This window comes from Polypterus senegalus, chromosome 13, assembly GCF_016835505.1.
Source record: "Polypterus senegalus isolate Bchr_013 chromosome 13, ASM1683550v1, whole genome shotgun sequence".
Classification (NCBI taxonomy): Eukaryota; Metazoa; Chordata; class Cladistia; order Polypteriformes; family Polypteridae; genus Polypterus; species Polypterus senegalus.
This window is the reverse complement of record NC_053166.1, coordinates 89,157,366-89,183,745: the sequence shown is the minus strand read 5'-3', so window position 1 is coordinate 89,183,745 and position 26,380 is coordinate 89,157,366. Positions and strand designations below refer to the sequence as shown.

The following is a 26,380-nucleotide window of genomic DNA, read 5'->3' as shown; positions in this document are numbered from 1 at the left end:
AAGGACAGGGACCCGATCCCTCCTCCGGCCAGCCCGCTCACTCTTCGCTCACACACACGACCTTAACCCGGCACGGACTTAAGTCCCAGACAGCGGCAGGAGCTGGAAACAGTTATCCGGACCGTTGGGAGGTAGTCAGTGAGAACCCGGAAGGACCTCTCTGATTGAGCACAACATCGTGACAGAGCCGGGGTTGTTGTCGAGAACGCCCGTATCGTCTTCCCGAGGCAAAAAAGGCTGAAGTGGAGCTTGAGATCAAGCGCATGCTGGAGCTAGGTGTGATTGAGGAAAGTTATAGTCCCTGGTCCAGCCCCATTGTGCTCGTCGGTAAGCCTGACGGAAGTTGGAGGTTCTGCAATGACTTCCGTCGGCAATCAAGTCTCCCAATTTGATGCTTATCCAATGCCACGCGTGGGCGACCTCCTCGAGAGGCTTGGACAGGCTCAATACCTGACCACACTTGACATGACGAAAGGGTACTGGCAGGTTCCTTTAACGGACTCCGAAGGTAAAAACGCGTTTAGTACCCCTAGCGGACACTGGCAGTATCGTGTCCTTCCATTTGGGTTACGGGGCTCCAGCAACCTTTCAGCGTCTGGTGGACAAAGTGCTTGACCTCATAACTCATACAGTGCTGCCTACCTGGATGGCGTGGTCATCTATTCCAGCACATGGAAGGAACACCTACAGCATGTCCAAGCGGTATTACGGACACTTGGTGAGGCGGGCTCGGATTAATCCCAGAAATGCTTCTTGGATTAAGCGAGGCCAAATATTTAGGCTACCTGGTGGGTGGGGTACCGTAAGGCCACAGTGCTCCAAAATTGATGCCATTCTGAAATGGCCCGTCCATGAACCAAGCGGCAAGTCCAAGCCTTTCGGGTTAGCGGGTACTACCGCCGGTTTGTACCCGGTTTTGGAGAGCGGCGCCTTGACTGATTTAACAAAGAAGAGGGCCCGAACATTGTGGTATGGACTGAAAAACAGGCTGCATTTAGTGACTTAAAGCAGGCCCTTACGTCCACACCTGTTTTGATGGCACCTAACTTTTCTTTGCCTTTCATCCTCCAGGCGGACGCCGGACACAGGCCTGGGCGCCGTGCTGAGCCAAAGCGTCGATGGTGTGGAGCACCCCATCATGTTCCTGAGCGGAAACTGTTGGACGGGAGACCAGGTATGCTGCGGTGGAGAGGGAGGCTCTGGCGATTAAATGGCGATTACTCAGCTGAGGTACTACCTGTTGGGCGGGAATTCACCCTTGTCACGGACCATGCACCCCTACAGTGGATGGCCCTCCACAAGGAGTGAATCCGCGGGTCACCCGGTGGTTTCTTGACCTGCAGCCGTACAAGTTTTCGCTCGTTCATCGTCGGGCTCTCCCACGCCAACGCTGATGCTCTTTCTCGGGTTCACGACCTCTCGGTTAGGGTCGCCCGACCCGTCGGGTCTGGGCTAAGGGGGCCTTGTCACACGTGCGCATGGGAGGCAGCTAAAGGGCTTGAGTGAAGGCAGTTGGAGGCATGCGGGGTGTGGCAGAGTGCACTGACTCTTTTCTCCCTTGCCTGTAGACCATCCCGGGGATTTCACCTGGATCTCCTGACATCACTTCGGGACTGAGCCAATGGAAGTCGGCCACACCAGCTCCAGTCCCTCTGATGTCACCTCCGCTCTGAGCCAATGGTGGAAGACCACGTGCCAGATCCATCGACCTCACTTCCTGTCTCCCCTTTAAAACCTGCCCCTTTTCCTTTGTTTCTTTAGTCTTGTTTTGGACTCGGTTGTGTGCACTTCAGTGCTCTGTATTTTGTTAAAGAAAACGACTTTTGCAGCCAGGATACCACAATATACGGGTGGCTGCCCCAACTCTTTATCTGTCAATGTCTCGTTCTTGTGACAATATATATATATATATATATATATATATATATATACAGTATATACTATATGTAATGTGAAAAAAAAGGAGATGGCAAAAAAAATATTACAAAAACATAAGTACATAGAAAGGGCAAATAAAAGGGCAATAAAATATATTGATACTTCTGCGTAACTGGAAATTTGAATTTGAAACATGAAAACTGACGGAAAGTTGCATTCTATTTTTCTGCCTGTGATATGGCAGTGTTCTTAAAGTGTAAGTTCAGTATTTTCCAAGTCAAAATAATTTCATCACAATCATGGAATATATTAGTTTGCCACATGAATATGCATTATAAAGTAAAAGCACATTTGTAAGTTTTAAAAAATAACTCGCCTTCTGTTGTGTTTTATAATTGAGCGTATGGATACCTGAGGTCCTGTTATCAAGAAAACCTTTAAAACTTACTGAATACATCCATTTTACAAACCAAAAATGTAACTGAGTATTGATCTTCTTCTTGAGTTTGCACACATATTGCACAATAGCATATCCATGATGTTTTCAAAAGGTTAAAAAGCCAAAAAAAAAAAACATTTTTGTGAGATTTATCCATTTTAAAAGGAGACCACTTCATGTCACCCAGTTTGTCTTCCTCTGCCACCCCCTTTCAGCACTGTGGGCATGAATTCACCTCAGGAAGTGCTGTTATTGAATGTTGATGCCCAAATGTGAGTCAATGTCTCTGTTCTGTAGACAACTAGACAATAATAACTGAAAACAGCATACTTATGATCGCTCATATTTGTGATGCAGATTACTATTTAACATTTTGATAATTATCTGGCTCTGCGGTGGGCTGGTGCCCTGCCCGGGGTTTGATTCCTGTCTTGCACCTTGTGTTGGCTGGGATTGGCTCCAGCAGACCCCAATGACCCTGTAGTTAGGATATAGCGGGTTGGATAATGGATGGATGGATGGATAATTATCTGTAAATTGTAACTTAAGAATTACTTAGTGACTTAAAGAAAGAAAACACCTTTCTTTAATCAAGTCATTGTGAACTCCCCAAAGTTTGAGGAATGCTGTAACTGGTTTTGCAAGTGTTCTTTGTTAGAATTTTGTGCCTGATATACTATTCTATATATTCTATGATATTCTAAAGGCCTTTCCCCCCAGTTAGGCCATAAACTGACCAGCTAGTCTGAAATGAAAGGGCAATCTAGCTGGATAAAACGGTATGATATTCAGCCAAAAGAATTGCTGAGAAATAAGATTTGTTTATGAAATGGGCTGGAGGACTGAGGTGTGTCTGTTTAGGACTGGCCATTAAACATGTAGTGCCAGTCTGTACCACGACATCCCACTGGTCCATGACACGTGGCAGGAATTGGTATAACTTCAACCTCTCTACCTCTTTATCTCTCTTTGCCATTTACAATCCATGAAGGAGGATCCCAGGGTATATTTCAATCAGAGGCCATGCTGGATCATGGGCCATGCTAGAAAAGGCTAGACTAATCAATCAGTGAGCCACCTGGGAGTCTAAGCAAGATGAACTGATTATTACCCAGGTTGTATTATTACTTTTCTGCCAACATTCATTTTAACTCTTCTTATTATTTATGAGCATATTGTCTATAATACATAAATAAATCTGTATCTTAGTTTCAGCCTGTTCCTTTACCTGGTGTTTTAAATTTAAAAGGGAGATAGTGAGGAAGAGATGAACTGTACTTGACATTGTGGTAAAAATCTGGGATTTTAAGTAATCTGATATAGTGTACATAATAAGTTTAAGTATCAGTATAAGATGGGAAAATAGGGTCACCTAAGACTCTACCAAGATTAAACAATATTTGGATGCTTATTCATTTTTCTAAAATACTGCCTGTTGCCACTGGATTGAAAATGCACATTTGTGCCTCAATGAGCGACAGCGTGCATATGGCATGTAATCCACTGACATGAAGTAAACAAGATATGATGGGCATCTATTCATCCATCTTCCTAACCTGCTTATCCAGGATCCATGGAGCCTACCCCAGCAAACACAGGATGTAAGGCAGGAACAACACCTGGACAGAGAGCCAGTCAATCGCAAGACAAACACACAAACACAAACACACACAATAGGGCCACTTTAGCAATGCCAATTCACTAAGTTTAAACAGTTGGAAATTTAGTAGGTTTAATACAGATGTTTTATCATAGACGGATAGTGCAGAGCTGTCATTATTGCTTCAGTGTGCCAAGTTCCGTACAGAGTGTATATGTTCTCCTTGTTTATTTACAGACTGATTGGTAAAAATGTCAGTGAATTAACCTCTCAAAGACACTGTGCTCAATTCTTTTATTACCAAATCATTGGTTTGTGGACATTCAATTTACTCTATCTCGCACTCTGCCTTTTTCATTTTCTTAGTTTGTTTTTATATTGTGTGTGCACAAGGCATGTCATGAAAAAGAAAAAGTCTTTTATTAGAAATACAATACAGTGTAATCAGTTCAGTTCAGATTTATTATGTGTATAAATTACAATGAAACTCTTTTGTGTGCTTTTCAACACGCTGCCACATGGCATACACCCACAACAGTGTAACATGCTTGTGTAACTTCAGTGATGGGCTGATGCTAGCAGACAAATGAGCAAGAAACTTATATTACCTTAGAAAATAGCACCAAGAATCTCTGATAAAATCTTTATTTCTAATTTCCTTTTGTTATCACAAAGATATCTCAAAAACATGGAAGGCATGTTTTCTTAAATTTAAACCTTTGCTGTTTCAAAGTGGATATAAATGGTAAATTTTAAGACTTTTTCTTTTATCTTTGGACCCCAGTATTTTACAGCCCCATTGCAAACTGCAAGAACCGACAAGGAATTTTAAAAATTTATGAAAATGCTTCACTTTAGAACTAAATAAATATATGCCATTATTTTGAAGAAATAACTTCAATTTTGAAAAACACTAAACTTATCCTTTATAAAAATTATTTAGTACCCAAAATGCCAATGGGTTTCGAGGAATGAATCCTGTTCATTAGGGCTATTATGGTTATACAAAATAACAAAGAAATAAAGAAAAAGAAAACACAATGCCTATAAAAAGAAAACACAATGCCAATAACCCATTTACTGTGCATATTGTTGTCTGGTTATATAGCATGGTAGGTTACCTTTTTAGATCTGGACTAGAGAAGTGGAAGTTATTTTATGCTTCAATGAATATACTAACAATTGTGTCCCTAATCTGCCTCTTCACTCAATTATGATTTCAGTTTTATGAACAATTTATCTTTAGGGTTATTGCACATTCACACTGAAATGATCTTCCCAATCTGGCCAATGAAATGAAAGCACATTTCCAGCAGGGAGGTTATACCAAGACATGAATCCATAATGCATATAAATGAGCATTTTTCCTTAATATGGATTTCACAAAAACAATCATTCTTAATGAATAATGAACAATACTGTGAAAAATAGGCATGATGAACTCAATGAATGAATGAGTTTTGCAAGTGTTTCCCAAAACCATTCATTATCTGACATTGAATGGGTTTAAAGTACTTATTTGTTGGCTCCTCTTCAGCATCTATATCAGAAAAGCACAGGCTGTTGATAAAGTGAACGCTGATCCCACTTATTTCAACTGTGAATGATGTTATATTATCATATCAGACATGTGCAAAGTAAAAAAAATGTAATTTAAAAAAAAATCAATTAAAACATGGGAAAAACTACAAAATAAAGAGCAAATTAAATTAATCTACTAATTGAAAATCTATAAATGGACTCAAAACATGAAGTGGCTTCCTTGCTGAAAAGAACAAAGGTGAACAACAAACGAAAATGACGCAACACTTCACAAAAGGAGATAAAACAACTTATGGAGGAGATGGCAAAAAAGTGCCATTTTCCAAGGCCCATGGAATCACATTTTCCTTCCGGCAAAAGTCCAAATAATGAACAATGTTGAAAATAACAAATGGGTTTATACACTCATTAATGTCCAAACAAGATTTTAATATTGTTTCTTTGTATCAGTATACTGCTGCTGGATTATGTGAATTTCCCCTTGGGATTAATAAAGTATCTATCTATCTATCTATCTATCTATCTATCTATCTATCTATCTATCTATCTATCTATCTATCTATCTATCTATCTATCTATCTATCTATCTATCTATCTATCTATCTATCTATCTATCTATCTATCTATCTATCTATCTATCTATCTATCTATCTATCTATCTATCTATCTATCATGTACTCCTTAGCGTTATAAAGCTTTCTGGAAACAAATCCCAGAATGGCATGATATGCTTCATTTTAGTTCCTCCTACACTGCATCACTTTCACTGAGTTTTACTCCAGTCATTTGCACGAGTTGTTTTGCAGCCTTATATAATTATCCATTAGAACATTAGAACAATCTAGAAGAGAACAGGCCATTAAGCCCAACAAAGCTTGCCAGTTCTATCCACTTAATTCTTCTAAAAAAACATCAAGTTGAGTTTTAAAAGTCCCTAAAGTCCTATTGTCTACCACACTACTAGGTAGTTTATTCCAAGTGTCTAAGGTTCTCTGTGTAAAGAAAAACTTCCTAATGTTTATGCGAAATGTACCTTTAACAAGATCCAACTGAGTCCTCATGCTCTTGATGAATTCATTTTAAAATAACATTCTTGATCCACTGTACTAATTCCCATCATAATTTTAAACATTTCAATCATATCACCTCTTAATCTTCTTTTGCTTAAACTGAGAAGGCACAGCTCTTTAATTTTTCTTCATAATTCATCCTCAGTATCACTGGAATGAGCCTTGTTGCTCTTCTCTGGACCTTTTCTAGTGCTGCTGTCTTCGTTTTGTAGCCTGGAGACCAAAACTCTATACAGTACTCTAGATGAGGCATCACCAGTGCATTATAAAACTTGAAAATGTTAGCTGACGATCTTGACTAGGGCTTATTTTTGGGGTAGGGCTTATATTACATAGCAGCCTGAAAATCATGCTAGGATTTATTTTGGGAGTATGTCTTATTTTTGGGGAAACACGGTAGGCAAGTCCCTGTAAACTATCTATAAATGCATACTTATCTTTCATCTCACTACATGTAACTGATGCAACTTCTATTTATCTTGCTTTTTACACTGCTTCATCAAAAAAACACTTTAATTATGGTGTCATTCACGTGTGCTTTAAGGAGTAACAGGTAAGCTGTGCCTCATTTATCCTATAAAATACCTTCAATATAACTGGATTAAATTTACCACTCTATTGTCTTTCCAATATAGTTGTCTTTATTTCATCAGAGCCTGAAGAAACATACGCACTACCTATGTAAAGTTTTTTTTTTCACAGTAATTATCTTTCTTCAGTAAAAGGTAACTTACTTTTAATAACTCATTGTCACTTCTCTTTTATACCTTAGGAGTTCTAGATTTTACTCAAAAAGGCATTGTGTTCTGTTGTCTTTTATTTCTTTGTTGTTTTATAAAACAGTAATACCCTGATGAAGAGAATTCATTCCTCTAAATATGTCAGCATTTTGGGTATTGAATAATTTTGTTAAGAACACTGCAATATCCCAGACTACTAAGTGCAGATAAACATAACTCAAGTTTCCATCAGTTTTCATGTTCCAGTTTAAGACGTCTGGTTTGAATTTCTACATTAAATGTATGAAAGGTGCTTTGGAACAGCATTGTGATTACCAATTTACCTCCCAGAGGTCACTTTGAGTTTTCTTAATGGATAACATACTGTGACAATGGTATCCCCTCTCTCTTAAGACATCTCCTAATTAAATCTTCTTTATCAAAATCCTGCAATCAAATAATCCAGGGTGCCTTGTCTGCATTTACCTACATCTCGAATAACACTGGTCAAGTCAACTAGTTATTTGTAGTTTTCATCCATCTATCCATCCATTAGCCAACCCGCTATATCCTAACTACAGGGTCACGGGGGTCTGCTGGAGCCAATCCCAGCCAAAACAATTACGAAGAAAATTCTGGCACATACTTTCAAATACCTCCCACACTCTTTTTTTCTCAACTTGCACGGCTTGGATTTTAACTTTATGCCCTTAAAAAACCTCCAAGACTGAGGTTCAATAAAGACACCTTCTTTTATTTTTGCTCCACTAATGTGAGGGAACTTCTGCCTGATGTATTTGAATTCTTTCTCATCACTATTCACTCCCTTCACAAAGGTTTTTATCAACCCCAGCTTTACAGTATGTAAAGTGGGAGCAAAAATATTTTCTCTCTATTTGTCTCTCTTCTGGTCAATAAAAGGGCATCTTTTTAACCTCCTGAAAATAAACCTTTTCAGAGATTTTGCAGGAATAAGAAGAAAAAATAATTGCTGACTTGAGGACAAAAACATATAGCAAATACACGATTTTGGGTTGTTTCCACCTCAACTAACATTAACAACAAGGAAGACTTCAATTTTTCAGCTCAGAATATACTTCAAATGCAATTTTGAGCATGAAAAATACTTATGCCATAAAATAAATGTAAACTAGAAAAAAAAAAATATATATATATATATATATATATATATATATATATATATATATATATATAGCGCGACGGGCGGCCAGGTCCCATACCCCTTCAACACTGGATCCGGGGGAGCAGGAATGGGATGCACTCTATGTCCCCCGGAACGCTTGGTGGCAGCCCTCCTAGGCTACATCGGGGCCACAGGTGTGGGACTTCAGGACTCAGACCTGTTGGGCTCCATGGCCACCACCCGGAGGAGCTGCATGGCTTAACGAGCCTCTGTGGGCTGGAATGCACCCACACCTGGCAGTGCAGCCTAATTAGGCCAATTACCACCTGGAGCACTTCCGGGAGGGCTACAAAAACAGCCTGCAGCCACTACTCAGGAGTAGGAATCGGGAGGAAGAGGACGAGGTTGCCTGGGAGGAGTTGTGGTGCCAGAAGATTGTGTTGTGTGGAGTTAAGTACTTGTGGGACTGTATATTGCCTGTGGGGTTCACGGGGAAGACGTGCCCCATGGGTGAAGAAAAATACATGTGCCTCTGGGTCAGTCTGTGCTGGGTCGGGTGCAAAATAGCACCTTTATATTATAATATATATATGAATATATATGTATATCAAGCAGCATTTTCAAATCTGTGTTTATCACAAAAATGATTTGTGGTATAGAAATTCCATAATTCGGAAATTGATTGAATATGCCTAAATCTATAAAGTGTACCCTTTTTTTGAGCAGAGGAATTTTAGTGCAGACCAGTGTGAGTGCACCGTCAAGATATTTGTGCATTTCTTAACAGTTTCACCTTAAGATGAAAATGACACCCAATTTCTATGCCAAGATAATATTAACCACTTTTACTCATGAAATATAGAAAAAGATAACAAGATAACAACTCTCCTGTACTGAAGCACCTGCCATACATTTCTTAGCAATAAACATTTTCTCAAGATGATGAAGACATCTTCAAACATTACTAGCCAACATAATGATAAGTGTTTCCTTATTTTGTCAGTCACCCTGTATTAGATGATAACATAATCATCTTCAGTATTCAATAAGATGCCTATGTTTTATCTGGGGAGCAATAGCATACTGTATAATCTTACTTTTGGAGAAAATAAACACCAGTTTGTTAAAAAAGGTAAATAATGGTTTGTTCATAGCCTATTAGATTTAAAAAAGCACTTTTCAGTAATTAATGACAGGCAAAAACTCAACATCAGACTAAAATACATCACTAACTGGCACCTCTTGTACATTCTCTGTACATCATTTCTGTGTGTATGCATGTGGTGTGCTCTACATATTGAGAAACAAAAATATCGTGGACTTTAATTCCCTAAAATGTCTTTGTGTTGCATACCCTATCCTAACTACTACTGCACTGTTAGCAATAAAAAAAATTTACTTAAGGTCTACACATTTTCAAGACACAGACACAGAAAAAACAATTCTATACAACACTATTGGACAAATTAGTGCAACCAGAACTAATCATTAACTTACCTTGTAACTTCCGACGATGGAACCGTGGTGATCCCAGCAGATTATTCTTGAAGGAGTTGAGTCTACTTCGCCAGTGTGCTGATCCACTGCCTGCCATGCCAGGGCTGGATGGGGGTGTAACAGACCCTGCACTGCAGCTGCTGCCACTTCCGCTGCTCCCCTCCCCTCGAGAGGGGGGACCATGTACTGGTGTGCCCAGGGGAGTGGGCAAGGGACTGCCACGGGGTGAGGGCTGAGGGGTGACCTGTGGAAGAGGAGGGGGCACACTTTTGGAGGCAGGTTTAGAGGTGGAGGAGGATGGGAAAAAGAAGAAAAAGCGGGTGGTAGGATTGGAGGCTGGGGGAAATGGGGAAGGGGAGGCAGATGAGGCAGTAGAGGCTGGAGAAGGGGAAGTAGGTGAGGGTGAATCGTGGAGAGGAAGGGATTTGATGGGGTGAAGGCTAGGTTTCTCTGCGAGGCTGCTTTTGGCTGGTAGGGTTTGAGTTTTGGGATCAGGTGCTCTCTGGGCCGCTGCTCCCCTGGCGCCTCGATGTGCAGTGGATGTTGGCGGCCTGGAATCCTTCGATTGAGTGGCCACATCAGATGGGCTGAATGTGAAAACAGGGCTCTGGAGAAATAGACAGGTTGCATGGGAATGGGATGAGATGGCGTGGCCATGTGTACAATGGATGGGAAGTTATGAGGACTGGATGCTGGATTTTAAAACAGCAGTTTTCATTATAAACAGAACATTTCTTTTAAATGTCTCTAAAAAACATACTTAAGATTGTAGTAAATCTATGCTTCTGGTGTCATCAATATATAATCAATTTTGTATTTGATTTAATGATACATTTTAAAAACATATCTTTTGCTTTAATTATGAAGCTGCTTTAGTTATGATTTAAACTTTTTGAAAGCAAAAAAAGACAAAACATCTTCAAACATGTAAAGCAGGTTCAGTGCAAAGTTCAGGTCTCTTCACACCCACACAATACTGTAATAATACCAAATAGCATAACTAAACATTCCATTACTTAATACAGTAATAATAGAGGAAGTCATGGTAAATGTCTGTCTGTCTGACTATTATCTATCTTTTTCTTGGTGTCTAAGGGTTGTAAATGGCAGTAGTGCCATTTTGAAAATCTCTCCTGCTCATGGAAAAGGACTTAGAGTAGATGGCTGACATTGATACAACTAGGTTTCAGCATCAGACCTCTTAAATTCTACATGGAAACTAGGCTACACTGTATTACAATGTACAATGTCCAAGGAGGGAGTCTGTATCCAGTCTGAATAGGTATGAAACAATCCAATTTATTTATTTTTTTGCAGTTTACCATGAGATTTATTCCTCTTGGAATCTGTTCAGACTGAAGTTATCATTTTACTCTGTTTTGTTCACAAGTGGCCTTTTATGTATGCTCATGTAAACATACATGCAACATGTATGTTTAATATTAGTTTTTTTCCTCTCTTCTGTTTTTAGACCATCTTTATTATATACTTATATATTATATATATATATATACACATCATCACTTTTTGCACCTGTACCAATATTATTATTAATAGGAAATTTATATACAAATTTATTAAAAACTGGCCAAATACATCTATTTTATGACCCTGCTTTTTTATGACAGAGCTCTGAGAAGACATAACCTACCCTGACAGTAATGGGAAAAAGCCAGGAGTCTACCCAGGATTCCAGCCTGTTCCAGGACACATTCATTCTAAGCTAATTTAACTTGAATTCCTTTCAGATATAACAAGCAACCAAAGCACCCAGAGAAAACTCATGCAAACATGAGCATAAATGTGAGAAGCAATGACATTTATTTATCCACCACCATACATCACGGACATACATACTGTATAGTGTAAATATTTCTACAGGCACACAGTATGGTGTTTTGGAGCTATTCTGTAAAGTGTTTAAATAGAATTATATTTTGCATATTTCAAGTAATTATATTTTTAAATGTAAACAACATTTTTTGACATTATAAATATTACATTTTTACAAATAACTGAATTGAATACCATGTGAAATGTTTATTGCCCTTATGTCACAGCTCCATACGACTGGTAATTGAACCCTGTCTCGTCACTGTTTCTGTGGAGTTTACACATTTTGTCTATGTCTGACTGGGTTTCTTTATAATACTCTGATGCTCCTGTAATATTTTGATGATGTGAGTGACAAATTAATTGGTGACTTTAATTGGACTTGTAGGATGGAACATCGGTATGTACATGACTGTTTTGCAATGGAGTCGCTAAACATCCAAGTCTGGTTTCCTCATTGTGGTTGATGTTGCCTTCATACAGCCTGGACTCCTACAGGTCTGAACTGGATTAAAATTGATGGATTAATAAATGAATAACCTCTTTACACTGCTGCCCCATCACAAGGCAAATAGAGATTCAGATATTTTGTATTCTTAAACATTGAGCCTCCATAATTGGCCCTTGTTATTTAAATTGTGAAGTTCCGAGGTATGTTTAGTAGCTAAGACTGTAAATCACAAGGCTGCTAGTTCAATCTCTGCCACTTTGTCTGACATTAAGCATATTGTTTAAAATTGTAGTCTTCCAAATATAAAGATTTGCATTCTTCCAAATAGAAAGATATACAATCAATAGTGCTGTTATTATTTGTTAGTAACTTTGAAAAAAACATTAATTTAACAAATGTATGCTAAAAGGTGGCTCAGTACTTCCATATTATTTCTTGAATCTTGCCATAAACAATAGTCCATTTCAAATATGAAAATGTTCTTCAGTGTATTCTGTAATGTACCCTGTAGTATTACCAAGTAAAAATAAATTCAATCTTGCATACTCAGAGGAAGATTAAGGGTTAAAAAACCTTTTTAAAAAGTATGAATAAATACATATTTAGATTTAATCTGTAAAGCTATATTAAAAAAGAATGTTTTTTATCAGAAGCATATGTTGAACAAGGCATTTTCTGAAAGGACGCTTTAAAAATCGTCTGAGATGTGCACTAGTGATAAAAATTAGAGAACAAATTACATTTCTGTAATTTACAATGTCACTGCTTATTTTAATTGAATGTCATTGAAACATGAATAGAAGAAACATATTATAATTATCCCACGAAATAAAAGAGTTAATCAATATCATTGAAGGGGATCAGCAATCAAAATTAGAGAACAAGTTTTACTAGTTAACAGCTGGTAATGACTTAAAATACCAAGCAACACCAACTGATTAGTCAGCACTGATAGGCATTGTGTAAGATGGTGAACTGTTCTAGGGTAACTGAAATGCTACAATGTCAAGTTGTTCAGATGGAGGCTGATGAGATGATGTTTTCAACAATTGGAAGAGAAGTTGGTCATTTTAAGAGCATACGACGTACTTTCTTAAATATCAAAGCTGTACAAAGAACAAAAATCATCTAAGTCCTGAAAAAAGGCTGGTCATCCACATAAAGCAAGCAAATTAGAAAACGGGATTATTTAGAGCCTCTCTGAGGGTGATCAGCTCAAAACCACAACTGGAATTGCTCACCAATTCAGTGCTGAACACTGCAAGAATTTGTCTCGACATACAGTGTCTCATTGTCTGAGAGAACTGGGACTGAAATCCCACTCCACAGTGATCAAGCCTCTAATCAGCAAAAAAAAAAAAAAAAAAAACAGACTACCCTTTCTGAGAAGCAAAGTTGTTTGGACTGAGGAGAACTGCTCCAAAGTTAAATTCAATGATGAAAGCTTTTAATTTAGGTGGTTCAAATGGGAAACAGTATGTTCCCAGTTGAACTGAGAAAAGACTGAACCCAAAGTGTGTGAAGAAGTCAGTAAAGTTTGGAGTAGGAAGCGTCATGGTGTAGGGGATGTTCTCTGCAGCAGGAGTCATGCCTCTCATACAGCTACATGTCAAGGTGAATGCTAATGTGTATCAGAACCTCCTCCAGCAACATGTGATCCCATCTCTGCAGGCATCACCAAATCAGGTAGACATTTTTATGCATGACAGTGCCCTCTGTCATACTGCAAAATGGATGAAGCAGTTCTTAAAGGCGGAGAATACCGAAGTGGTGAAGTGATAGGCCCAGAGTCCTGACCAGAACTCAATTGGGAATCTCTGGAAGATAACTGGTGACAAATTTATGGTAAAGAAACAAGCTACAGTTACTGAATTGTAGAAGAACCTGGAAGATAAGTGGAAAAAAATAAGGCAAAGCAGTATTAGAAATTGATCCTGTCCTATGGGCACAAATGTGCCAAAGTCATTGAAAGCAAAGAACTCTACACTTCCTACTATATTTTGAAAGCTGTAATCGTCAAAAAATGTTGAAAAAATTCATTTGCAGGCTTCTTTTGCAATACAGTTGTAACAGTTCTCTAATTGTGATCACTGTAGTTTTTTATTGAATCACTTTTTTCCATTGGCTATTTTTTAAAACATTCACCTACTACCACTTTAAATTTTGACCAATGTCTGTCACCAATATTTGAAAGAAACAATTTTTCATAAATTGTTCTCTAAATTTAAACTCCAATGTATACATTCAGTATAAAATATTAATCATTCTATTGTAAATCAATTTAATTTGTAGTCTCTTACTGGGAAAATCCTGCAGTTATTCATTTTTATAAGGGACACACTTTTTAAATCACCTTATTTAAACAAGGTACCTTCATTTGCTCATAAAAATGAGTATCATTATCAGTTTACACTTTTATACCTTTGTCTATAATTTATTAAATTAAATTAAATCAAGCACAAGATTAGAATAAACTATTGAGCATATGATACATTTTATTTCCTAAATAATAAAAGACAGAAAAGGTCTATCATGTTTAATCACTAAAATGCCTTTTACTCTGTCTTCTCATAATTGCCTACTGTTTTCATCTGTATTAAATGTTAAATGCCAAACTTGTGTTTTAAAAACAGATTTCCTCCATGTAATCAGTTAATTCCATAGTTGCTTAGATTAGTGTTTCACAGCCTCAGTCCTGGGGGCACACTGTGGCTGCAGGTTTTTGTTCCAACCAGATTCCTAATCACCTGGTTACACTGATCTCATTTAATTAATTAGCTGGTATTATTTTTCTTTTATTCTATATTCAGAAAAGCACAGCAGCACGGTTTTTACATTTATAAGACATTTAGAAATATTTCTGCTTTTCCTATAGATTTAAATGCTTAACTCTCTTTTGCTGATTTCATTATATTTTGCCCTTTCTCTGGGCAGTTTTTCCCCTTCGTTGTATCTTATTAATGACAATTAAAAATGAGCCGAGCAGACACCCAGGCAAACAACACTGAATAATCAAAGGCTGCAACTACTTTAGCATCAGACCCACTAATTATAAATAATGGATTAATTAAACAATTAGAACACCTAGAAAAGTAGAACGAAAATCAAGATGAAAATATTGTTAAAAAGAAAAAATACATTATTCCCATATAACTGCTTGGTATATACTGTATATATATATATATATATATATATATATATATATATATATATATATATATATATATATATATATATATATATATATATATATATATATATATATTTAGTTAGTTAGTTACTTAGTTTTATAATTTCTATATTGTTCCCAAAACACAGAACTTGGGAAATAACACATCACTTAATTAGCCCAGGAGTCAAATTAAAAAGAGAAGCTGGTTGCAACAAAAACCTGCAGCCATAGTGTGCCACCAGGACTGAGGTTGGAAAACACTGGCTTAGATAATGTGCCAGTGTCCTAGAAAATCTACCTGTGCGTTTAGTCACATGAAACATGCTACTACTCACAAATTCTTTTCAATTTAACATATTCCCAAGTGAATCTAAATATTAATATTAATATCATTTAATTCAATAATATTTTTATTATTATTAAATATTAGGTAGACCTTTACCCAAGGTAGCTTACAAGTACAGCATATAGCACAACACTTTACAAATACTGTATATTTTACAATTGAAACACAGGCAGGTTAAATGGCTTGTTCAGGATGGAATTGACCACCTTGTGGTATTTAAAGTTCAGTAGCCTATGCACTCTGCCAGGTCAGCAAGTAGGAATTTATATATATTGACTTTTGACTTTCTTTGCCTGGGGTATACTGCTATTTTAAAGCATAGCATGACTTTGTGTTTTAGTGACCCTTCTGAGATTATCAGATACTGTAGTAATAAAATGTATTTGGAGAATGCGCACACAGAAGGCAATAGTGGCAGTCATTCATGTAGGATTTGTTCTAGAAGGCTCTGCCCTGCCCTATACCCTGTCAAAATGTAAACCAGACTTCAAACATATATATGAGATCAGATTAGAAAGTTCTAATGCTAAAAGTAAAAATGGATGAGTTGTTCATAACTGTTTAAGTAATCTTACAAACTTGTAAAGAAGCTATATGCATTTTAATTAGTTATAATTCCAGTGCACTGGAAACAAGGCACTTTAAAGACTGTTAATTTAAAGATGCTTGAAGGTACCTACATATGAATAAACTTAATGTGCACACTCCACTATGGAGTTTCAAAACGGGATACTCCCTACCCATGATGTTTCTGTTTACATAGCTGTATGGGGTGTTACTAGATATACCTGCATGCTGCAGTCAGGAAAGGACCCAGTTCTCTATGATTTTATGCTAGAATGGACCTAATGCAGTTTTCATATTGGACATTTATTGGAGGGAGGATGTAATTATCTATCTGCTTCACAAGGCTTATTCTCATGTGGACACAGCTGGCAACACTGTGAGGATTATGTTTTTTTTTAAATTTGCCAGACTATACTATTCACCTCAATATACTGTAATTCCAGATCATGTCACTTGCAGTTATTCTCAGATGACTGTGCACTTATGGGTTGTATAAATAAGGGGGACGAGGCAGTTAATCAAGTCTGGTGGAGAACTTTGTTTCTTGGTACAGACAGAATTGTCTGCAACTTAACATCAGCTAAACCAAGGAACTGGTTATTGACTTTTGCCACACCAAAGAGACTCTGTCCAGTCACTTGTCAGGGAATAGATACAGAAGTGGTGCACTGCTACAAGTACTTGGTGGTCCACATTAATGACAGGTTGGACCGGGTTAATAACACAAAGAAACTATATATATATATATATATATATATATATATATATATATATATATATATATATATATATATATATATATATATATATATATTAAACGCAGACAACCTTTTTTTTAGGAGACTGTGTTATTTTAAAGTGGATAGTGACAGCCTTCACCTCTTCTACAAGTGAGTGATAACCAGTATGATTTTCTATGCTAAGATGTTATGGGCTGATAAAATAATTTCTAGGGAGGCCCACCAAATCATCAAACTAATTAAAAGGGCAGATTCAGTTGTGGTATGCACTCTGGACCCCTTGAGGGTAACAGTGAAAGAATGAACTTTATGCAAATGAAGACTGTGACCAGAACTGAAGGGGAAGCTAAAAATAGACTTGCTTAGCAAGTTGCCTCCTTTGTTACACATTGAACTTTCTAATCTGTTGACTTCTTCTTACTCCTCATGATGCGGTATAAAATATACACAGATTCGAAAGGGAAGTTGTTCCCCGTGGATTGTTGATCATGCTTATATACAGTACATATACTTTAAACAGCGGGGTGGGGAACAGCAGGTCCTTTGGGATGAAATATTTGCAATACTGCAGAGGACTGTGGTGTTCCCTTGGAGGTCGTACCACAATATTCCACTATGCAAAAACAGTGTAGGGCCGGCACAGTGTATCAGCCCATTAGAAGACCTGAGTATAACACAAGCAGGCAGTGACAGCATGCTCAACATCCCAGTGGATTGAATGTTAGTATAGTGCAGTGATCTGTCCTCCTGCTCAACTAATATGTCATGTAAAGAAAGGTGAGAAGAAGCAAGATGCCTGCTAAACAGAGTACCGTCAGTACTTTGGTTCTGATTCAATCATTTGGGCATTGTACCTAGTTCACCATATTATTTCTTTTCACCCATTTTTTACTGCACAATTCTTAAAATGTTCAATTCACTGCATGTCCGATGTAAATGTGCAGCATGTAAAAGTCAATGCTGTATGTAATAGGGCTGCAACGATTAGTCGACATAATCGACATCAACTACAAAAAATTGTTGATGCAGATTTTTTATTGTCGACGCGTCATAAACAGAACCTTCAATAGAGGCTCCAGTCACAAAGAACCACATTGGTTTTTGTAACTGCAATGCACTACATGAACGTCTGGGGGCAGTAGTGTTTGTTATTGTTTGTCAAGACTACACACAGTCCTACCAACGAAGAAGAACGTCTGAGGAGAAGAAGAATGTAGAGGAAAATAAACATGGTTGCAATGGCGAGTCGGATACAGGAGGGGGAAGGAGATGGAAAAAATTGAGACAGAAACTTTCTAAAGTGTGGGAGCAATTCACCAAAAAAGAAAAAAAAAGTTTTGCAGATTATGCAAAGTGGAGCTTTCTTTTCATGGCAGCACTACCGTGATGCAAGAGCATCTGAAACGCAAGCATCCTGGAGCTGTGATGCTGCAGTCTCTTAAGAGGTAAGTTTTAATGAGTAAAGTTAGTGTCACGTTAACGTTGATGTTTGTACTATAATGTGTATATCAAGGTTTCGACAATGACAGTTAACCCTTAAACTGACACATACTTGGGGGTTAATGCACCCTTGGACTCCAAATACTTTTTAGCTGCGGTTTTTAAGTAAACGTCACAAATCACAAAGAAAATGTGAAATTTTAATGTAACACATTTTTTTTCATGCAAAGAGCATCACAATTACTGCAACACTGATCATTTTACACACTGCAAATGAACCGTAAAAACTATAAAAAAACTACTGCAACAATCTATTATTATATGTTCAAGGTGCAACTGAAGCCAATTGATGAAATTCAGTAAATCACCGTGCCAACTGCACTTGAACTGGCTGCACGCAAACACACAGAGGTAAACACTGATGATTGCAAGCTCGTCTAGTGCAGCAGCTGAATCCCAGAGACATTGGTGCTACAGTTCTGCTCAATGAATGTACAGCACTGACTGATCAGCACCGGCGTGCTCCCAAATTGCTCTGTGAAGCAAATATAGCCAGTTGCAGAGTTCAATGAATGTATGTCGCCAAATATACTCGCCCCCTGCGTGCTGGCAAATTGCATTGAGACACGACTACAACCGGTTGCAGCATTCAATGAATATACATTGCCGAATATTCTTGGCTCCGGCAAATTGAACTGAGAAATAACTTTAGCCGGTTGCGGAGTTCAATGAATGCATGTCGCCGAATGTATGTCGCTGCATATACTCAGCTTCGGCGTGCTTCCAAAAAGCACTGGAAACCGAATCTAGCCGGTTGCGGTGGTTTAAGGGTTAAGTGAATATAATTTCAGTTATGTTTGCTTACGTGATTGGAGCTATAGTAAATGAGTGAATAGTTGTAGCTGAGCTGTCCTAGTTTTTCTTTCTTCTTTTATCGTATAATATTTGAGTTCATATGAATAGTAAACCATCTCTAACTAACATTAGGTAACTTGTGTTTTGGAATATATCAGTAATTAGCTTGTTACATATTTTAGTCCATTATTTTTTATTTTGGCATAATATAGTACATGATGTAATAAACTATAACACTTTTCCTTCAGAGTGTGATGATTAAAACATCTTTCTCTGTCTGCAAAATCATTCTTGTGTATTCCTGCTACCTCTACTCCCTCTGAGTGTCTCTTCTCAGCAGCTGGGAACATTGTCTCAAAGAAGAGAGCCAGCCTCACACCAGAGCATGTCGAAATGCTCACGTTCCTGCACTGCAATCAGGAATATATGAACTGAATCTTTTATAAACTGTACATTATTGTTTTATTTTATTTGTATTGAAGCTTTATTTAAACTTTTGGACTTTAAGCCACACCAGTGGCCATTTCTGGTTAAGTTAAATGCACTTTTTTTGTTTAAAGACTATGTGCACTTTAGTTTGAATTGTTTAATGTATTTCTTTTTATTGTGATGGTCACACTAATAAAACATCTGATTATTTTCAAATTCATATGTTTCACTGGTTGTTATTTTAATTTGATTTTTATTAATTTTAATCGTGTTAATGCAGAGACAACAGGGTGATATTCACATGTGGACAGACAAGAGCAGATGAGGTTAGACATGCACTGGAGCCCAAAACAGGATATGCAACCACAGGTCGTAGGCATCAAAATAGTCAGGCATGAAATAATCGGAAAAAAAATTAAACGATTAGTCGACTACCAAAATAACCATTAGTTGCAGCCCTAGTATATAATAAGTAAAACTAAACCACAATTCAGTGTATGTTGCTTTTGCTCACTTTTGATCTAAAGCCTCCAAAACTATGTGATGGCACAAGATTACAGATCAAAGCATTACATTCAAATCTGATTGAAGCTACTATTTTTACAGGATATGCTAATGGGTGAAAATATATTAACAGACCAAATTTCCATTATTTATTCTAATTATTAAGAATTATTAATTGTTTGAATTCAAAATAATACAGTTTCCTATAAAATTATTTTATAATGAACATCATCAGAATCCTTAGTTAGTCACTAGGAAAAGAACTGATCTACAGAATCTACAGAAATGTTTTACTCATGGGCAAATGTATGTAGCATATGCATGAGTAAGGAGCTTTAGTGAACTATTAATATTAGTTCCTGGTAAAAAAAAATAACAGATATTGTACACAGAGAAGTACTTGGTTAGTTGCATAGTATTTCTGGTACATCTGATTAACAGCACTATAAATTGAGGCCCTCTGTCACTGACACAGCTAGTACTGTATCTGGGAAAATAACATATTTACCAATTATTTTTTATTTCATGTTGCAACTTAAAATATGCAAACTGCCAAATTTTAAATTATTAAAGATAATCAAAAAACAAGTAATCTGTCATAGCTAATTCCTAAACTATAATAATTCATATTATAATTGATTTGTGTCTTGTGGACTTGGATGGTAAAAACTATGGCTAACAAATTAAATTCAAAAAGTCTTTAGGCATGCAAAAGGAGACTGAAAGCTTAAAATTTTTCGTCTGCACTTTGTGGGCATTATATATTAGTTAAAGGTGAATTTGCCCATGCAACATTTTTAATATAACACAAAACAGCATAGAAAACAATAAAGGAATGGAAATGACAAAATGTCAGGATTTTTAATGTATAATTCTGCTTTGTTTCAGTAAGCATTAGGTAAAAGAAAATATTTAGCTGCACTCATGTTGTGTACAAATCTGTCAACAGGTTAATCACAATAATTTCAAATTATCTTCACTATAAGATATAGGAACAAATCTAACTGATACAATTTTAACTCTTTATAATGGAACCACATGCTCCTATGTGCTTTTTTAAAATCTGGAATATATTATGTGATTCTCTGCTGTTTAGCCTGTTCAATAAAACATGCAGTTATTGATACAATTGCAGATCAAGCTGATGTTTCTATTTTTGCAAATTTATAAGGAATTCTAGTTAACCACGGACTCATAAAGTATCTATATTCTTCATTTATTCATAGTCATCACATTTCTGAACCCAGTTTGTCCATTACATTGTCTCTATGACTTAGGAAATGATATATGTTTTCAACAAGATGAAAACATATTGTAAATTGTCTTCTACAATCCAAGTTGGAAACAAACCTCAAGCCAATCCCATGTTTTAAAACAAAGATTTGCCACTTTTTCATGCAGTAAATGGCATATCTATCTTTTGCTGTCAAACAATTAAAAAACATGGTAACTGAAGGGTTTATTGACATTAATGATAACAATTTGTTTTTAATCTGATCATAAATAGCTGTCTCAGTTATTTGTCTAGAATACTGGAAATTCAAGTGCAGGTCAATATGAACTTCTCAAAGATTACTACTGTATTCACAGATTAAAGTGAATCTTCAGCCAGACAAAACACCATGAACACATTACTCCTTAGATGGCTCATTTATACTGACTTTTTGCAAATACTGAATTATCTTCCAAACTATTTTAACATATTTTGGAGTACTTAACTAGGCTGCACAGACCACTCAAACCTTTTGGACAGTAACACTTGCCTTCTTATTGTTTCAAAACTCCTATATGAAGCTCTATGCAGTTCTATGTGCCTGATTATCTCTCAGCTTAAGGTCTATTTGTGAACCACCACCTGTCTTGACATTCTTATGTACTGACCACTGAGGACATTCTCTTGTTTAACAGCTTTTACTTTCATAATTCTTACTATATTGTTATAGAGTTGCTACCATATTTGTAGACATTATCTTGGCCTGATTTTCTTGAAAGCTCCATTCAGAATTTATCCTGCTCTATGTAATTGAATATCGTTTTTTGGTTATATAATATAGCTGTATTTTATCTCCCTGCGGTGGGCTGGCGCCCTGCCCAGGGTTTGTTTCCTGCCTTGTGCCCTGTGTTGGCTGGGATTGGCTTCAGCAGACCCCCGTGACCCTGTAGTTAGGATATAGCGGGTTGGATAATGGATGGATGGATGTATTTTATCTGTATTTGATTTTACTCATCCTCATGATGATGATGTACAAGCAGGGAGCATAAGAAAACTTTTGTGGAACAGGTGTGGAACTGCAGATGCCTCAGAGTATGCTCTTTTCTTTTCACAGGAAAGGGCAAAAATTGACTGCAGAGACACATAAAGGAAGATCATCTGAAGCCCTAGATATACAGACCAGAGAGTGAGGGCAATGCTGGAAAAGAACAGCTTAATCTCATGCAGTCAAAGAACTAAAAGTCTATTATAAAAAGAGAGCCTGGAAGTTCTTTTGCAGTTCACTTCCAGCAACATAATAAAAAGCAAGTTTGCCCATTAGTACATATTATTGTATGGGAAAGAGGTACTAATAAATTGGGAATTGGTTTATTTTGGAATTAGGCCCTGTGGAGCCAAGGACACAGAACAAGAACTTTAGTTCTAATAAAGCTTAACAATGGTACTAATAAGATATTAATGGACTTCTTGTAAGACACTGTGAATATTAACTTACTTATATTCTAATATATTATGTTAGAAATTGTGTAATGGTTTAAACATAAGTTCTTTCTCTATCCATCTAAGCTCCTATCACTATTGCTAAGCACCCTGTTGTGTAACTTAGTACTACAATAGTTCTGGCCTTGTATAATTTGTTTTGATACTTTTGTTTAATATATTCCAGGTGTACTTTCAAAATCCTTCTGGTGAAATTCTTATATTTACTGTTTTAATTCATTTTGTATTGTAATATTTTGCTTTTATACCTGATAGCTGTTTTGTAATCTTATTAACCCCCGTGGCCAAGTACTCTGCTGTCACTGGTACAATTAAAAATAAAAATTGATTGAAATGCACAAACTTTCTTCAATTCATACAATTCTTCTTTCTTCAGGTTTTTTTTTTTTTGGTATTTGGTACATTTTATTAAATCCCAATGGGAAATTGTCTTTTTGCAAGACCTTAGGAAGTCAGAGGGCAGGATCAAGCATTGGACTGAGCCCCAGAAGCAATTTTGCTTACGGGCCCAACGGAGGAAGATCCTTTCTGACAGTAATGAAATTTGAACTTTGAATTCAATATGTTACACGTTTTGCCGCAGTAATTTTTTCCACAACATATTGAACAGACCACGCAGAGAATCTAATCTAATCTAAAACAGACTATTTTGACACAAGTCAATTCACAGTGACCAACCAGCTTTTCTGCTGAATGCACAGTTGTGCTTGAAAGTTTGTGAACCCTTTAGAATCTATATATATATATATAATTCACTAAGGGCATGCAAGACACTGAGCGCAAGCAAGACACTGAGGGCACGCAAGACAATGAGCGCAAGCAAGACAGAGCCCCGCCCACCAACTTTAAGACCATGGGAAACGCTCGACAGAGCCCCACCCGCCAACTCTAACCCTCCTATCGCGTCATGGGATACACACGACAGAGCCAACTGTAACTGTCCTCCCGATTCCTGCGTCGCTCTTGAGGCACACAACAAGTCACCAAACACAGCCTCAGTCGTGTAGGTAGAAGACTGAAATTTGGCAGGCTCATTCCTTACAAAAGTTAGGCAGGTTTCATTTCTAAATTCTACGCGTAACGGTCATAACTGGAACCTACTTACGTACATATATACGTCCATAGCCTGCAGCTCGGTCGCCGTGTGAGGCGGAGTTGCGTCCCTCATCGTCACGCCTCCCATGTAATCGAGTGCCTGCCCATATAAGGCTGTCCGTCAGCAGCAATCCAATAGACACGCTGCCGCTAAATATTCACGGGTGAAAGACTGTGCTTATGCAAACGAAGATGAGATGGTCAGGGATAGACTAGTGTTTGGCACAAACTCAGCGAAAGTGCGAGAGAAACTTTTAAGTGCTGGGTCTGAGCTAACATTAAATAAAGCCGTGGACATCGCAAGATCGCATGAGATAGCACAAGCATAGCTGAGAACCTTCGATGCATGTACTCCGAGCGGCTCACTGCTCGAATATTACATATTTGTGGGTGGCAAAAGTATGTAAACCTTTGCTTTCAGTTTCTGGTATGACCCCCCTTTGAAGCAATAACTGCAACTAAACATTTCCAGTAACTTTTGATCATTCCTGCACACCGGCTTGCAGGAATTTTAACCCATTACTCCGTACAGAAGAGCTTCAACTCTGAGATGTTGGTGGATATCCTCACATTAACTGCTCGCTTCAGGTCCTTCCACAACATTTCGATTGGATTAAGGTCAGGACTTTGACTTGGCTATTCCAAAACATAAACTTTATTCTTCTTTAACCATTCTTTGGTAGAACGACTTGTGTGCTTAGGGTCATTGTCTTGCTGCAAGACCCACTTTCTCTTGAGACTCAGTTCATGGACAGATGTCCTGACATTTTCCTTTAGAATTCTCTGATATAATTCAGAATTCATTGTTCCATCAATGAAGGCAAGCCATCCTGGCCCAGATAGAGCAAAACAGGCCCAAACCATGATACTACCACCACCATGTTTCACAGGTAGGATAAGGTTCTTATGCTGGAATGCAGTGTTTTCCTTTCTCGAAACATAATGGTTTTCATTTAAACCAAAAAGTTCTATTTTGGTCTCATCCGTCCACAAAACATTCTTCCAATAGCCTTCTGGTTTGTCCACCTGATCTTTAGCAAACTCCAGACGAGCAGTGGCTTTCTCCTTGCAACCCTGCCATACATACCATTGTTGTTTAATGTTCTCCTGATGGTGGACTTATGAACATGAACATTAGCCAATGTGAGAGAGGCCTTCAGTTGCTTAGAAGTTATCCTGGGGTCCTTTGTGACCTTGCAGACTATTACACGCCTTGCTCTTAGAGTGATCTTTGTTGGTCGACCACTCCTGGGGAGGGTAACAATGGTCTTGAATTTCCTCCATTTGTACACAATCTGTCTGACTGTGGATTAATGGAGTCCAAACTCTTTAGAGATGGTTTTGTAACCTTTTCCAGCCTGATGAGCATCAACAACTCTTTTTCTGAGGTCCTCAGAAATCTCCTTTGTTCGTGCCATGATACACTTCCACAAACATGTGTTGTGAAGAGCAGACTTTGATAGATCCCTGTTCTTTAAATAACACAGGGTGCCCACTTACACCTGATTTTCATCCCATTGATTGAAAACACCTGACTCTAATTTCACCTAACTGCTAATCCTAGAGGTTCACATACTTTTGTTACTCACAAATATGTAATATTTGATCATTTTCCTCAATAAATAAATGACCAAGTATAATATTTTTGTCTAATTTGTTTAACTGGTTTCTCTTTATCTACTTTTAGGACTTGAGTGAAAATCTGATGATGTTTTAAGTCATATGTATGCCGAAATATAGAAAATTCTAAAGGGTTCACAAACTTTCAAGCACAACTGCAGTTACTGCTGTGTGTTTAGTCATGCTGTTTTTGTGACTGCATGCTTTACTTCCTACTACTATAAAATAAACTGCACACTATTCACTATAAGGATTCCTGTAGATTTCTTCCTACAGCTAGTACTACAACATATTTAAGGAAGAAGTATAACCAGTTAAATTTAAGAAAGCTCAAGAAGATACAGAGGCCATCAAACAGAGACAAGCTAATGTTATTCACAAATATTATATAAATAACTATATTCTTCATAGTAACAATTGCGCAAAATAAAGAGAAATTCAGAACAGAATGAATGCTAATGCTATAAAATTAAAAATGAAAAGGAACAAGGCAGAGTAAAGATTACAAGTAGATGGCAGCAACTTAATGACTTCTTAGCAACTTCTTAGCTCTATACCACTGACTTGGATATGAGTTAAATATACTTGTTAAACATTAATCAATCAATCAATCAATCAATCAATCATTCAGTTTGTCTTTCTGGATTTGTAAAGGAATTACATGTGATGATTTTAAGTGAAAGGTGCAAATTCATTAAGTATAAATTTCTGATTAAATATATTAAC

General features: G+C 37.2%; 1 protein-coding gene across 7 annotated transcripts in view; it reads right to left on the bottom strand.

Moving 5' to 3' along the window:
• The window catches only part of LOC120542402 (serine/threonine-protein kinase BRSK2-like), a 225,937-nt gene that overhangs the window by 28,699 nt on the left and 170,858 nt on the right, over positions 1–26,380 (bottom strand). For 5 of the 7 annotated variants that reach the window (XM_039774850.1, XM_039774852.1, XM_039774851.1 and 2 more), the window contains exon 14: positions 9,890–10,496. In XM_039774850.1, coding sequence (XP_039630784.1) covers positions 9,890–10,496 — 607 coding nt within the window. The remainder of the gene's footprint in view (positions 1–9,889; positions 10,497–26,380) is intronic. The other 2 variants (XM_039774855.1, XM_039774856.1) reach the window with 1 other exon arrangement.